The sequence below is a fragment of the Exophiala oligosperma genome (genome assembly GCF_000835515.1).
Source record: "Exophiala oligosperma strain CBS 72588 unplaced genomic scaffold supercont1.11, whole genome shotgun sequence".
Taxonomy (NCBI): domain Eukaryota; kingdom Fungi; phylum Ascomycota; class Eurotiomycetes; order Chaetothyriales; family Herpotrichiellaceae; genus Exophiala; species Exophiala oligosperma.
In genome coordinates, this window is record NW_015622828.1 from 96,363 (window position 1) to 110,961 (window position 14,599).

The 14,599-nt window shown below is 51.6% G+C and overlaps 5 protein-coding genes across 5 annotated transcripts; 3 read left to right on the forward strand and 2 right to left on the reverse strand.

Moving 5' to 3' along the window:
- Positions 1-536: 536 nt before the first annotated feature.
- PV06_09757 (uncharacterized protein) lies at positions 537-1,729 on the forward strand (the record flags this gene model as incomplete). Its single annotated transcript, XM_016411227.1, has 2 exons — positions 537-891; positions 1,008-1,729. The coding sequence occupies exons 1-2, from the start codon at positions 612-614 to the stop codon at positions 1,727-1,729; spliced, it is 1,002 nt and encodes a 333-aa protein (XP_016257981.1). The 5' UTR covers positions 537-611.
- A 231-nt stretch (positions 1,730-1,960) lies between these two features.
- Positions 1,961-4,746, reverse strand: PV06_09758 (uncharacterized protein). The gene is made up of 2 exons (XM_016411228.1): positions 4,464-4,746; positions 1,961-4,411 (listed from the first exon to the last, which is right to left on the reverse strand). The coding sequence occupies exons 1-2, from the start codon at positions 4,552-4,554 to the stop codon at positions 2,259-2,261; spliced, it is 2,244 nt and encodes a 747-aa protein (XP_016257982.1). The 5' UTR covers positions 4,555-4,746; the 3' UTR covers positions 1,961-2,258.
- A 1,676-nt stretch (positions 4,747-6,422) lies between these two features.
- Positions 6,423-7,282, forward strand: PV06_09759 (uncharacterized protein; the record flags this gene model as incomplete). Its single annotated transcript, XM_016411229.1, has 4 exons — positions 6,423-6,464; positions 6,524-6,596; positions 6,797-6,948; positions 6,998-7,282. The coding sequence occupies 4 exons, from the start codon at positions 6,423-6,425 to the stop codon at positions 7,280-7,282; spliced, it is 552 nt and encodes a 183-aa protein (XP_016257983.1).
- A 335-nt stretch (positions 7,283-7,617) lies between these two features.
- Positions 7,618-9,099, forward strand: PV06_09760 (uncharacterized protein; the record flags this gene model as incomplete). Its single annotated transcript, XM_016411230.1, has 6 exons — positions 7,618-7,794; positions 7,862-8,145; positions 8,201-8,359; positions 8,406-8,802; positions 8,869-8,974; positions 9,035-9,099. The coding sequence occupies 6 exons, from the start codon at positions 7,618-7,620 to the stop codon at positions 9,097-9,099; spliced, it is 1,188 nt and encodes a 395-aa protein (XP_016257984.1).
- Positions 9,100-12,780: 3,681 nt separating this feature from the next.
- PV06_09761 (L-lactate dehydrogenase) lies at positions 12,781-14,433 on the reverse strand. The gene is made up of 4 exons (XM_016411231.1): positions 14,065-14,433; positions 13,924-14,015; positions 13,586-13,872; positions 12,781-13,532 (listed from the first exon to the last, which is right to left on the reverse strand). Exons 1-4 carry the CDS (start codon positions 14,271-14,273, stop codon positions 13,146-13,148), a joined length of 975 nt encoding a protein of 324 aa, XP_016257985.1. The 5' UTR covers positions 14,274-14,433; the 3' UTR covers positions 12,781-13,145.
- Between the last annotated feature and the right edge of the window lie 166 nt (positions 14,434-14,599).

The window sequence follows — 14,599 nt, forward strand, 5'->3', positions numbered from 1 at the left end:
AAGATGGGAGAGACGATGGCTTTGGGAATTGGAATTTGGGGTGCGCCGTAACAAGCTGCGGATTACGGATAAACCTGAACTCCGTATATTAAAATAGCCCTGGCAAAAGAGAGAAATAAGGAGTGACTGGACATTTAATTCCTGCTTTTTAGAATTCCATGTTTCACCATTGATGGTTCCAGCCCAACTCGATTACTCCTGTATCGTATGAGCAGACTAACCCATACTTCGTAGGTCGTGTATTTACTAGCGAGGCCATCACTTGATATACGCCACAGATATTGGCCCCCTTTATGGTACCAGGTAGGGTATAGTATCCTGACCTCTGCCCCGTACAGTGATATCCTTCAGTGTCTGCTTGCCTTGTTATGTCTTGTCATCGCCCCGAACCACATATTCGCTCTCTTTTCAAGTCATTAGTGTACATACATCGTACAGTATACGGAGTACCCTTGTCAAGATTTCTTCCATCGATATCAAGGAGGACACTGGGTATTTGACGCCCTAGCTCCGAGGCCTTTCTCTTACCATCACAACCTGATCACAGCACGACCTTGAGGCAGACCGACACCAGATGTTGAGAAGGTGCACCAAACATAGCGACTCTTGAAATGGCGAGTTCGTGGAATAAATTCCTTCTCGCCTTCATTGCAGTAGCTAAGCCCAGCCATGGACACCTGCATGATTTGTTGTCTTTCTGGGTCGGCAGTTCACACACATCTCAACTCGACTCATCCCCAGCAGCACAAATCACACCACCTCCACCACCACCGGTCCAAGATCTACGACGGCGACAACAAGATTCCAACGCACAAATCACCGTCGTCGACGGCCCTTATACAATGATTGATCAAGTCGGGTCGTTGTGCGGGTACATAACCCAAGACGTCCGTAAGTATAGTGATACATTACCTCAGTCTCAATCTCCTCATCCCAAGGCCATGGCCAGACTACTCGTATGCTCAGTACTATGTCAATGTCATCAATGCTAATAACTGTGCCTCCAGATGCTCCAATATACTGTGACCAAGGACTGTTTTGTTTCACCACCGACAAATTCTTACAATGTTGTTCCAGCACCGTCGACAGCACCACCACGACAAATTACGTCTACACCATGGTCACCACGGACCGAGACGTCGGCGGCACCTCGACGTCACTATCGACGGACGAAGACCCGTCGCCGTTGACGTCGACGTACGGCACCTCGTGTGCCGCCCCGACCACGACGTGCTACCATTACAACCACACGGCGAGCGCGACCGCCGGCGCCTTGGTTTGCACAAACTCCAACTTCCCCTACTGTGCCTCTCTCTACGCCGCCACCGATGACGGCGAGGATGAAGCCACAGGCGTCGTCTCAAAGACCGGCGTGACCTATCGTTGCGACACGGCCGAGTACGGTCTCGAGTACTACGCCGGCGGTTACTCGCCGTCCGTAACGAGCACTTTTACGCCCCAAGTCACCAGCTCCGGTGTCCCCTTTACCCCTTCCGTCGTCCCTTACAGCAGGACGCAAGCGTCGAGACCGGGGTCGTCATCGGCGGTGGAGGCGAGGGAGACAGCCACGAGCGTTCCATCATCGGTTTCGGCGTCGGCGGGATTGTCCATGTTCAGAGACGTGCCACGTTCAATCATCTGGACGATTTCGTTTTGGCTGGTCATGGCGTCTCTAAACGTCCTTTTGTACCTGTTGTATGAATATCTCTACGCGGAGAAGGCGGATTGATGGGTCGATAGATGAGTTCTTGAGCCTCGAGAGTGATCCCAACAATGGACAAACAAAAAGTAAAAATAGCATCCCGACGAGAACAGTCCGAATTTATGTTGTCGTGAAAGCCGCCCTCCCGTCGGCTTTAGTAAATCCAAACATTGCACGTCCACCATCTATCTACCCAGAGCACTTTTTGAAAGGATACACCTTCCTACATCTCTCACGTTGCAGATTATAAACGGCTGTCCGAGAATCTTGGATGCATGAATTTAGTTTGCTTGTTTTTTGGTAGGCCGTCAATGTTATCCCTCTAGGTAGATACGGCATACATGAATTATATCCACTTATTGTCCGTCAATTTTTGTTGAGAAGACATAACAAATGGTATTGGAACAAACAAAAACATCATCCTGTCTTTCGATAAAGATGACATATGTCTCGTTTCGTCACGCCACATTCGGACACAACCCAAAGTAAAAGAGCAAAAAAACTCCGATGTTAGATATCTAAGATATCTACGCGGAGAGTATGCAGCCGTCCACGCTCATTTCAAGAGCTCGCCAGCCTCAGACTTGATCAGGTCGACCACCTTGTCCGACAATCCTTCTTGCTTTTCCGAAATGACCTTCTTCAGCTGCGCCTTGTATTCGGACAGTACATCCAAGCCAGGTCGGAGCTTGTTGATGGCCAACAGACATTTCGTGGCCAAGAGGTATTTTTCCCGCCGCAGGTACACCTCGAAACCCACACACTGGGCCTCGACGAGTTGTGGGGAGTATTCAAGCAAGGGCCCCAAAAACTTCATGGCATCCTTCAGTGGCTCCTTGGTCTCGACGAGAGTCTTTCCAAACGGATCCACGTCCTCCTTTTTGGGATCGGGATCTTCACTCTTCGGTAAGGGTTTGGACGCCTTCAGGGCCGCCCTTTTTTCTGCCTCGGCCTTTTCCATCTTCTCCTGCTCACGCTTGGCCTTTTTGAGTGCCTTCTTGCGGTCCGCGGCGCTCATTTCACTCTTGCCGGTACCGTTCATGTCCATAATGGGACCGTGCACGAGGTCGGGGTTGTCGGACAACAAAAGATATGCCTTGACCGCGCTGATGGCCATGTTCGAATAAAACGGGTGCTCGCGCAGTCGGTCCTCCCACCGTAACATGTCCACGTACGCTCGAATCATGCCCTTTCTCAGTGAGAAATTGTGGAAGTCGAACTGGTCATCTTGCCAGACATCAAAAATCGCAAACACCTGGTGGAATCGTTTGAGGGCCAGGCCGAGTTTCCGTTGCCGCAGATAGGATTGGCCGTCTTCGGTCAAGTACCACACGGCTTGCATGTCGATGAGGTCGCCTAATGGTCCGCCGGTCCTGTTCTGTGTGAATTTGCTGGCGATTTCCAGTGCCTTTTCATTTTGGTCAGCCCGTAAAAAGTACTTGGCCGACTTGGTGTTGATGGCTCGATCCTTCTCGTCCAGAGCTCGTGCTTGATCCATGGTATCGGCCGCTTTGGCAACATCCCCTTTGTGCTTGTAAGTCCTGGCTTTGACGGAATGATAATCGACTGATTTTGGGTCCAACTCGATGCATTTGTCCGCATACTCCAAAGCCTTGTCAAGATTCCGGCTGAGCTTGTAGTTGTAATGCTGCGCGAGGAAGTATAGTACTGAAGACTCGAATCGTGACTGGTCTTTACTGTCACTGTTCGTTGCACCGTTCGTCTGTGAGTCTGCCTTTCCTGCGGCATAGCCTTCAACCAATTCTTGTATGACGTCTCGCTTGGAGGAATTCGTATACAGCTGCTTGATATTGGCAAACGTTGACGGGATACCTCTCCGCAGCATTCTCTGCAAGTACGAGTCCGCGGCCTGTTTGAATTCTTCCCCAGAGAGGACATCCAACGGTCTTCGGACAGGGAGATCTGCTCTGGGGAATTTCGTCGCTAATTCGTCGTAGGCCTTCTTGATGTCGGAAGCAGAGCCATCTTTCAGTCCTTTGACTTCTATCCAGCCATCATAGTAATTTGAGTCGTCTGGGTTTCGGTCCAGTAAAGCGGCATAGGCTGCCTCGGCTTCACCCTTCCGCCCCAAACGTGCCAGGTAAGCCGCTCGCATCTCCATCACTCCTAGTACGTCCGGACTTTTCTTTCCAACGGCTTCCAAGTGATCGAGCGCCTTTTCCACCTCCCCGGACTCCGCGATGATGTAATTCTTGTACAGTACCGCCTCCCAATGCTCCAGATCGGCCCGGTTGGGTTTTGTCTTGAGCGTTTCTTCGTACGTGGTGAGAACATTTTCGGCGTCTTCGTAGTTTCCGGCGAGATGATGTGCGATTGCCAGAGCAGTCCAATTTTGCCTGAAACCTGGTTTCTGTTGAAGCATATTTTTCCTACTCGAAATATACCCTTCAAAATCCCGCATCTGTATCTGAAGATGGGCCAAGTCTCTCTGTATCGGTGCCGAGTCTGGGTCTAGTCTCAGGGCGAACTTGTATGCTTTGATGGCCTCGTCAAAGTTCTTCTCTTGCCGGTACAACAGACCGTACACGTGCCAGCAGACATGGGACTTCATGTTGTTGTTCAGGGCGATCTTGGCGAGGGCAAAGGCTTCCTCGATGTGCCCTTGAGACCCCAGTATCAGGGCCTTCATGGCCTGCGTATCAGCATGATTGGGAGCCTTTCGGAGGATCTGCTCGGCAGCTTTCAGACCTGGCGGAAGATGTCAGCATTCTGGCAATCAGAGAGTGGTCAGTGGCGCTACCTTTTTTGTATTGCTTGTTCTCGAAGTGACGGACAAGCTGTCTGAATAATGCATTGTCTTTATTGCTCAACACGGGTTGAGCTTGTGCCATGATGGATGAGTGCGGCGGGCTGAGACTCGCTTTTGTTCGCAAGAAATGTTGCGCAGATGGCGGCTCCGGAGCAATCAAGAAAACGAAAAGGCAAACGGAAGGCTAAAGAATGTCCAGAACGAAGTGAAGTACTCTACAGACAATCACACCTGCAGTAAATCCCTCCCCGGCCGCAAATTCAATGTCGAGGTTACGAAGGACTCGTACTGGAAATCCAATGAATGCTTCGGCCGATTGAACAGCCTGACCAGCCTTGCGCAGTCTTGGCAGCACAAGCAATGGTCGAACTCAGAAGGCGCCGCTTTTAAGACGACCTGCTCACCACTCACCCTCCCCTCACTTTTCTTCTAATTAACCCTTCTACTCACGGCTCTCACACGAACCCTCGCGGTGACAGTCTAATATCTACTATAGCCTTTCTAGTATGTCTCGTCTCAAGATAAGTTTCATGATTAATGACAATTAAGAGAGACTTCATTTGTAAATCCTCACAAAGAGATCTTAACTTTCAGGCCTAGAGTCTTAGCTAGTGCTCCCTTTCTCTCTTGTTAACTCACCAAGCCGAAATATAAAATGGTGTCTCTCTCATCTCTAAGTGTTTACAGTATAATTTTCTAAGCCGTCTGGGCCGATTGGTAAAGGACATCCATTATTGTTATTGGTGGTGCGACTGGATTGTCAAAACTGACTGGGAGCCGCACTGTCCATCAAATCAGCCTTAGGCGAAGGTTAAGTCTGTAGACATGTTGGATGCTCCTGTGCCTGGAGATTGTTGTTTTAGAGGGCGAAAAGAACAAGAGCAGTATGAGACATCTCCGACGGGGCCACTATTGCCTTGAAGCCATCCACGTCAAGGAGAAAACGCGTCTTTCCGCTTATCGATACATTCCTTTGGTCGTGTAAAAAGGTGGTGCGATATACGAAAAGTGGCATTGTGCATCGCAGCAGCAACCCCAATCCAAATCTGCTGTTTGCCCAGCTATCAATGGTACCTTTGGTGCCTATCCACGCTCAGCAGGTGCATGTCGCCTTTCATGATGTGCTTTATGCTTTTGCCCTTTCGGTCGATACCTCTGGGATCTAGAAAGCTGAGCTCGAGCGAAAACGGAGTTCGGAAGGTCAAACACAAGTCAACTGATGGCCGGAGCTAGCTGCTCTCCCACAGCAATCCACAGACAGGTAGGTGCAATGGGGGCACAGGATCGAAGGTACAACTATACAATGCATTGGGAGCCACGGGCCAACCATGGATCTTTGGCGGTGAAACAATGTATTGCCCCCTCGCCGTGAGAACGACCACTTCTGGCAGGCTCAATCCTTGTTCCACTGATCACCCACCGGCCGTGTGATACCCCATTCAGCATCCGAATTCTTCGAGTCTCTTCAGGTCTGCTGTGTTTTCCAATGAGAACGGCCTTGCTGTTTGACCGCGGTGAGCTCGCCATCACGAGTCTTCTACTCATACCATTTGTACATTGCTAGACAATCGAAGTGCAGTTCTTCGATTCCACCCTATCACGCCTCCTCAACTCTGTTCCTCTCCGTAACCATGGCTCGAACCACAGAAAGCAGCTTTGTACTAAATTTTCCTTGGTCAGGCCTGAAGTTCCCGTAGGTCCCGAAATCAGGATTGCCATCAGGCGCGGAAGTCTCCGTGAATCGAGGTTCTCACTCTCCCTGACTCGTCCTGCGCCGTTGCATTGATGGACAAATCTGGCCGCAGTCAAATACAGCATTACATTTAGTGATCCAATTGCCATTTTCCGACCTCGCGAAAATTGCGACGATTCTTTTGTGAGTTGCAAAGTATATTGATGCTTAGTAACTTAAGCCAAAAGCAATTCAACCTGAACTTCCAATTGTTCGCGATGGAGCAACTGAACGAGCTCAAGCAATTCAGCTCTTGTGATGTACGTACACCAGGGATGAGAGTGAATCCTGCGTTGGGAGGGTCCTGACAGATTTTCAGGTCGCTGATGCTTTGGTCAATCTCGGCGTACATTACGGAGGGTATCTGCATGGCTTGAGAATGTTCTCGCCCTGTGAGCATGCTGGGCCCACAAAAATCTGCGGCCCTGTCATGACTAAGTATCAGCTTGTCTGAGGCCCCGAGCTTCTTGATTCTTGCGGATGAACAACTACTTATAAAGTTACGTCTTGCGTATGCAGGCTCGAATGGTGGATGTAGCGGACGCGACAGCGCCCCGACCAGAACCACATTTTGTTGATTGTGTGCAGCCAGGCCAAGCCGTATTTGTATCTCAGCCTCGTGGGTATTATGCAGCCTGCTGGGGTGGACTGATGAGCACACGATCCAAGCGACTAGGAGCTCAGGGGGTGGTTATTGATGGCAACTTCCGTGACATTCTGGAGCACAAGGAGCTTGAATTCCCGGTACAGTAAAGATTCCATGAGCCCCTGGAGCTGACTAACGAGACATTAGTTGTTCGCCCGAGCGACCGCTGCAGGAGGCTCAGCCTCTTTCACCCGTTGTGCCGGCATAAACGTGCCAGTCCATTTCACTTCTGCCGAGCAGGTTCGACCTCTAATCATTCATCCGGGGGATTATGTATTGGCAGACGCTGATGGGGTGGTTATAATCCCCCCCGCATACGCTGCCCAATGCCTGGAGTTGGTGAAAACGCGATATGAGATCGACCAGAAAACCCTCAGTGCACTGCAAAGTGGAGAACCCATGGGCCCAACAATCGCACGATTGCGGAACTAGGGGTACCTTCAGAGATATGCACATGTTTTTATCGTGGGGGCTACCAATTTCAATATTTAGTGTTCCTGGTCGTGCCTGACCTCAGAAAGTCTCTCAGCACGGAAAGCCTCGAGAGGATGTCAGATCCACCGGCTCCAAAAACTCGAAAGGGCCTCCTTCCAATCAGAGCCTGGCGGAAGATTCCAGGGTCTCTATCGACATTGAACCTTTCCGTGTGCAAGATCTCATGACCAATCACCGACTTTCGGCAGGATTATACAAGTAAGAACGACCCTTCCAGCTTTTCAAATATTCCATTCGAAGTGAAAAGCGAAAGACGCTATTCAGGAGCGACAATGGGCTCTTTTACCCCAAGTTCATTTTTTGAGCACCTCAGTCCCGTCCCTCTAGATGCTGTCTACTCACTTAAGGAGGGATTTTCGGCAGTTAACAGTGAAAGCAAGCTCATTCTTGGCTCTGGGGTCTACCGAGATGAGGAATTACAGCCGTGGGTCTTGCCATCGGTGAAAAAGGTGAGGTGTACCAGCTGGACGCCTTTGATTCTCCTGATATGAGCGAGGAACTAACTCAGAACCACAGGCCGACGAGATAGTGGCGCGATCTCAAGGGTCTGACCGCTTCGAGTATCTACCTATTCGCGGCTATTCGCCTTTTTACACTGCCGCACGTGATCTTCTCTTTGGAAGTTTGGGCCTCAAGGAAAATCGAACTGTGTCGGTACATACCGTGGCCGGTACAGGCGCCAACAGCCTCGGAGCACGCTTTCTCAAAGAGACCATCAGCCCATCGGCTGTTTGGGTGCCTGATCCGACCTGGGTCAATCATCATAACATCTGGAGCCTTGCAGGAGTTGAGGTCAAGACGTATCCCTATTGGGACTCTTCTAAGAGGTCGCTCAAGTTTGAGAGACTACTGCAGACTCTCGAGAATGAGGCTGAACCCTGAACGAGGCGACGTTATCGTCTTGCACGCCTGCGCCCACAACCCGACCGGTGTTGACCCTACCAAGGAGCAGTGGAGGATGATTGCGAGCTTGTGCGAGTCCAAAGGGCTTTTTCCATTCTTCGATTGTGCCTAGTAAGTTCCACGCCTCGATAAAATACCATCAACTAATCCAGGGCAGCCTCGGATTTGCTAGTGATGACCCTGATGCCGAAGCTTGGGCGATAAGATATTTTGCGTCTAGAGACACTTTGGAGTTCGCCATTGTTCAATCATTCTCTAAGAATATGGGCCTATATGGCGAGCGAGTCGGTGCTCTACATTTTCTTGCTGCAACGGCCGACGTCGCCTTGACAATTAAAGGCCATCTCAGTCGCTTGCAGCGCGGCAACATTTCCCAGCCACCGACTCGAGGCGCCATGATTGCCACAACCATTCTCAAATCCCCCGACCTATATCGTGAGTGGTTGTTGGACTTGAAGAAGGTGAGTACTCGAATTCGGAACATGCGCAAGTTGATGTACGACGAATTGATACGTCTAAAGACTCCTGGTAGCTGGGAACATCTTCGAACTCAGGTAAAGTTATCTTGCGCACAGATAAGCCAATATCGGCGGAAGTCCTGACTAACTTCGTCTTACAAGATTGGCATGTTTTCATATACCGGTCTCACCGCGGACCAAGTGGCGACGATCCGCACCGACAGTCATATCTATTTACTGGAGTCTGGACGCATCAACGTAGTCGGATGTAAGTACTGGCGACCTGCCCAATCTTCTCCTTCTCAAGGATTGCTAAAGTACCTTGTAGTGAACATCAAGAATGCTGCATATATGGCACGAGCAATGGACGCCGCCGTGAGAAAATCAGCGTGAAAGTTGATTCTCGATTTGCATGCTTGGAACGCATCCCCTGGTAGGCTCATACCAGAAATAATCTAGGCACGCTACTAAGATCGAGAAGCGCAAGTACAGGAGACCACAGTCTCGGCATTCTGGAGGAGAGGTCGACAGCGTGACACAGTCTCATCAGCCACCAGGTGGCGGTACTTCCCTTCAAGTTCCAATGAGCGGATATGTTTGTACCAACCACATAGAAAACAAGACTATTGTCATTGTAAGAAGAGAAAAAATATGGCCGCAGATTGAATGACTAGCGTACTCGTGATGGTCTCGAGCAAGTACTACAAATTCCCCGATCAGGTCAACGGAGCATTCTTCAAGCCTCGTGAACGCAATGTATAAGCCTGAAACGCCCCATGAGGCTTTTTTGTTCTGCGTGTCGACACATTGCTGAGTGCGCATGATGCTGCAGTGTTGGAGACTTTGAAAGCAAGGATTGGTCCCTTGAAGTTGTGAGAGAAGCTATGGCGGCGGCGACCGTCATCGGGTGACGCCAACGAGAGCAGAATCCCTGAATGTGCACCTCTCGTATGCCCAGCGCTTGACCTCATTCTACAATTCAAGGAGGTGACCCCGGCCAATTTGCCAACCTAAATGTGAGGTCTCCTGTGGGACAAGATCACCTTGTCCGTCGAGCGCGGCCTGATCTGATGCATAACGATTCACGGAACGGTACGACGCATATATGGGGAGAATAAGTGCGAGTTCGAGTGACAAGGACGCCATCTGAGGCCCTCCCTTCCTACAAGATGGAAACTTGATATATCTGGTCATAGTCAATCTGGCTACGAGGGAGGAATTGGGAGCGGGTGATGCAAGAGCTCGAACGGAAAAACTGACAAGAGTGACGATTTATGATATTGGTGCTCTAGCCTTCAAGTATGAACGCGAGCAAGCATCGCCGTGTGGAATGATACAACGTCGTTGCTAGCCTTCACTTTCGTGTACACGGACAATATGCCATGCCATCAGTCTGCAGCGACAGAAACCGTAGAGTTGGCGAGGGTCAGAGAAGCTGGTTTGGGAACTTACCAAACCAGCTTCGCCGCCCTGTCGTCCGCGTTTCAGGCGACGTCACATGTAACCATTGTCTGGGCGCTCAAGTTCCAGCCGCAGCAGCAAAAGTACATGAGGTCGCCCATTCTTGTTCTCCCTCAATTCGAGCAATCGTGGCGCGACAAGATAGTGTAACCGCTCACAAGACCAGAAGACGTTGGATCTCTTAGCGTCCCCGCCAGGACCCGATGAGTCAAGGGTGATCACTCACGCGGCGCGCGCGAGTCGAGGGGTGAGCAAGGGCGGCACCACCCTGCGCAGTTCCCTCATCGGGGCGGGAGTCGTGAGCAAGTTCGATCGACCATACTTTGGCGGATGATGCCGCTTTCAAGGCAACGACTCGCTCTGTCTTCTCACCATGACATACTGAAAGGGCTCTACGGAAATGACCAAGCGACCGAAGGTCCTGTATTTGGTTGATTAAAGAGCAGAGATGGGGACTTGGAAGAAGTTCTGGAATGCTAGCTAGTAGAGTCTCAACGATCTACTACCTCGGGCGCGCGCTTACGCACTGCCTTTCTCTAATCCATGTCGACCAAACCCTTCACCTTTACAGCCCGTCTCCAGTAACCACCTTTCCAAAACACCAACAAGCTGCAGGCATAGAAGAATGCCATGAGGATGGCTTCAATGCCGAATCCGAGCCCATATCCCACCTTTTCACCTAGATTGGGGCTCCAGAAAGGGACGGTAAAGGAGATGATCTGGCGGATGGCGTTGATCAACTGCAGCACCGATCCCGAGTGCGACGGGTAGCAGTCCATACAGTAAGTCTTGAGCGGCGTCGTCACCAGCTGCAGTCCAAAGTTTGAGAGCGCGAAGCCAATACAAGGCGCGATCCAAGGGCAGTGGTTCTCCAGCGTGACGCCAAAGATGATGACGCCCAACGGTGCCAAAGAATAACCTGGCAGACCGGCCACCAGGCGGGCCTCCAGACGCACATCGCGACCAGTGCTCGCGGCTCGGCCACGTTCGCGATACATGAGCCAGTCACTGGCTGGTCCGGCAATCAACTCGCCAAGTAGGACCCCCACCAACGGCCCGATGAAGAACAAGCCTTGGGCGACCGCGCTGAAGTTGTAGAATTGTCCCGTTGCCAGCGGGACGATGACCGAGATACCGGGCGATGTGATAGCAAAGGTCACACCGTATGCGAACGCAACGAGCGTGACGTGCGGAGACTGCAGGAGCAAGATAGGTTCAATGAACGAGCGCACTCCAAGCCGACCCGGCATCTTCTTTGGTAATATGAACAGTTCCGAGAACCGGTATTTGCCCAGTCCTGAAAGCTGTCGGTGGGCGTAGGAAGTCTCGGGACAGGTAAACAGGTAGGCCAGAAACTGGAGACCGTTGCAGATGGCGATCAGCCACATGACCCAACGCCAGCCGATGTAGTAAACCACCGGACCGCCAACGATGCCGCCCACAGGAGCGCCCAGAGAGACCATCTGTGTCCAGATGCCGTTCTTGCGGCCTCGCTCCTCCTTGGTGAAGATGTCGACGACAACAGCCCCGGACACGACCAAACCGGATGAGATGCCGATTGATTGGAAGACGCGGGCGGTCATCAAGGTGCCGTAGGATTGGGCAAACCCACCGCCCAAGGCCGCGACGCAGGATAGGAGCATGGTGACGACCAGCACCGGCCTGCGCCCGAACGCGCTCATCAGGGGATTCCACAGGAACGGAGCCACTCCCAGAAAGAGGACGTGGACGGCCGTGAGATACGACGCCTTTTGAGGCGTGATGCCAAACTTTTCAGCCAAGGGCACAGTGGCAGGAATCAGTAGAGCACTCGTGAAGCCTGGGCCGGCGGCGTGGAAAGCGCACTGCAGCAGGATCAGGTGTTTGCGTAACCACGGCCAGTTCTACTCCAAACCAGTCAGTCTTTGCAGTTGATTCTCCTATAGATAGGGGAACGCTGACTCACCATCGGCGAGTGTTCGACCAACATTCGGTCATGTGGGACAGCTTCAACCGCGCGAGTCTCTTGTTGGCTGACTTCCAGCTTGTCATCGTCCATGTTGTGCGGGGGTTTCAAGTTTGGCGCCCGACGGGTGTTTTCAGTTATCTAGAATACTTCTTCGTCGTGAACTCTTATGTTCTACAGAAATTGGAGGAAGCCCAATGGATTGCAGTGGCCGGGGGAGAAGAGGGCGCAGGATCCTCGGGGATTGTATTCGCACTTATACCTGTCGTTGAGTACCGCAGGAAGACCCGGTGAAGGGCGTAAAGACGACTTACGTAGAACGGAACCTCCGCGTCGGCCTCCACAATGGTCTGTTCAGAGTGAAGTCTATAAAGGTTACCCGGCGGCACACATGTCCGTGATCAATTGTCCCGAATATGGCAGAAATTGCCCACCAGCAGCGAGGGAGTCGGGCCTCAAAACGATCGGTCACATCGGGTGTAAATACTGGCCCCAGACGCCGTGAACCTACGTGAATGGGTTGACACGGGGTAGAGACCCTTGCGTTTGGTCATGGAGGAGAAGAGGGTGTCCCGAGGGTGTTCCCCTTCAGAGGCAAACCACCAATCCAACACATCATCCCATGGACCTACAAGACGGCACGGAGAAAGTTTGTACTTTGGAATGTCGCTGAGTCAATGTTGAAGGACAATGTCGGCAATCAACCGACGATCAGGAGCTCGTCATTGGCTATCAATATCCGACTGGCACTTATCAAGGTGGTGCGGAAGCATCTCCGTTCAACAGAAGAGCTACTGTACTCGTACGAGCACGGAACTTCCGCTCAAGAGATCGACTGCCCTTTGACTTCTCATTGTTGTAGGAACCGAACGCGTCATCCCGGGACGAAGTGAGTTATAAGGGAATGTTACGGAGTACATTTGTCTGGGACTAGTGGTTCTGCTCCGCGACCTTTTCCTTTAGTCAATTTCACCGTTTGTCGCTTCCGAAACACCAAGAAAGACCCCCAATACAATCTCAACCCACCTCAGTCCTACTGTTGAGAGTCTTGTGCCTCGGCGATGAGCTCCTTCAACGCGTCGGCGCTCTTGACCAAGAGATCCCTCTCCTCCTTGTTAAGTGGCATGCTGAGGGAACGGACAATGCCCTTGCGGCCCAGGATGACCGGCAGACTCAAACAACACCCGAGGTCCTCAATCCAATGAGAAATAGGTCTGACAATACGCTGATCGAACAATATCGACTTGCAAATGGCCGCGCTCAGTGCTCCGATGCCATATGCGGTCGCTCCTTTGGCTTCAATGATCTTGGCTGCCTTGTCTTTTGTTTCCAACGCGATTGCCTTGCGGTCGATGTCGGTTCCTGGAGGCAGGCAGCGATCCAGCGGCATGGCACCGACAGTGACACAGGACCAAGCCACCTTCACCCACTGTCAACAAGATACAGATCAGGTGGAATATCGGCATCACTCACCATCTGACTCTCACCGTGTTCTCCAAGCACGTAAGCATCGACACTGCTAGCATCGACGCCAACCTTTTCTGCGAGGATACCCCGTAGTCGTGCGGTGTCGAGAAAGGTGCCACTTCCAATGACTTGTTGTTGCGGGAGACCGGAAAACTTCTGACAGAAGTAGGTCAAGATGTCGACTGGATTGGCCACGAGCAGAATGACCGTGTGCTTTGAGAAGGGTTTCATGTCGTTGGTGGCGGATTTCAAGATGGCAAGGTTACGACCCAGCAAAGCCGTTCGTGTTTCACCTGGGGATTGTCAAGACGAGGTACCGCTGTTAGAAAAAATGGGAGACTGACCATGTCTCTGTTTCGCACCGGCACTGATGACCACAATGTCGCACTGGCCAGCTTCCTTGTGAGTTCCTGCACGGATTCGAACGCCTCCGCCACTGTAGGGTGGTTAGTCTGCGTGTAAAAGATACAGAGTGGTGATCGTACCCGACTGCACCGTGGTAAGTCGTGGCGTCTTCGAGGTCTTTGACTTGGGCATCTCGTTGTGCGGTGTTTGGGTCGACAAGCAAGACTTCGCTGGCCACCGGGTTCAGGATGAGGCACAGGGCGATGGCACTGCCGACACTACCAGCACCCAGGATAGCAATACGAGATCTGGAGGTCGCAACCTCCGGGTCCATCGGTGGAGGCTCCATTTGGACTAGATGATGTAATGAGGAAATGCAGGGCTGTAGGAGAATGTCGACAGAACCACTTCTCAACAGAGCGTCCTATGTCTAGGAACGAAGAATATATGAGCTAGAGTAGAAGGCGAATCGCTGGTAGAAGAGGGTATGATAAGAGAGTGAACAATGCCATTGTGACGTTTGAATAGGGTCGAAGCAAGCTGAAGCCAAGATGCGTAATACGAGTGCTAACCCTAACCCTACAAATGGCATGTGAAAGCTTGACCTCGTGTGGCCAGTGCTCGCAATAAAACTAAATAGCATGGGAGTATAAAATGGACAGTCTAGGGCAGTCT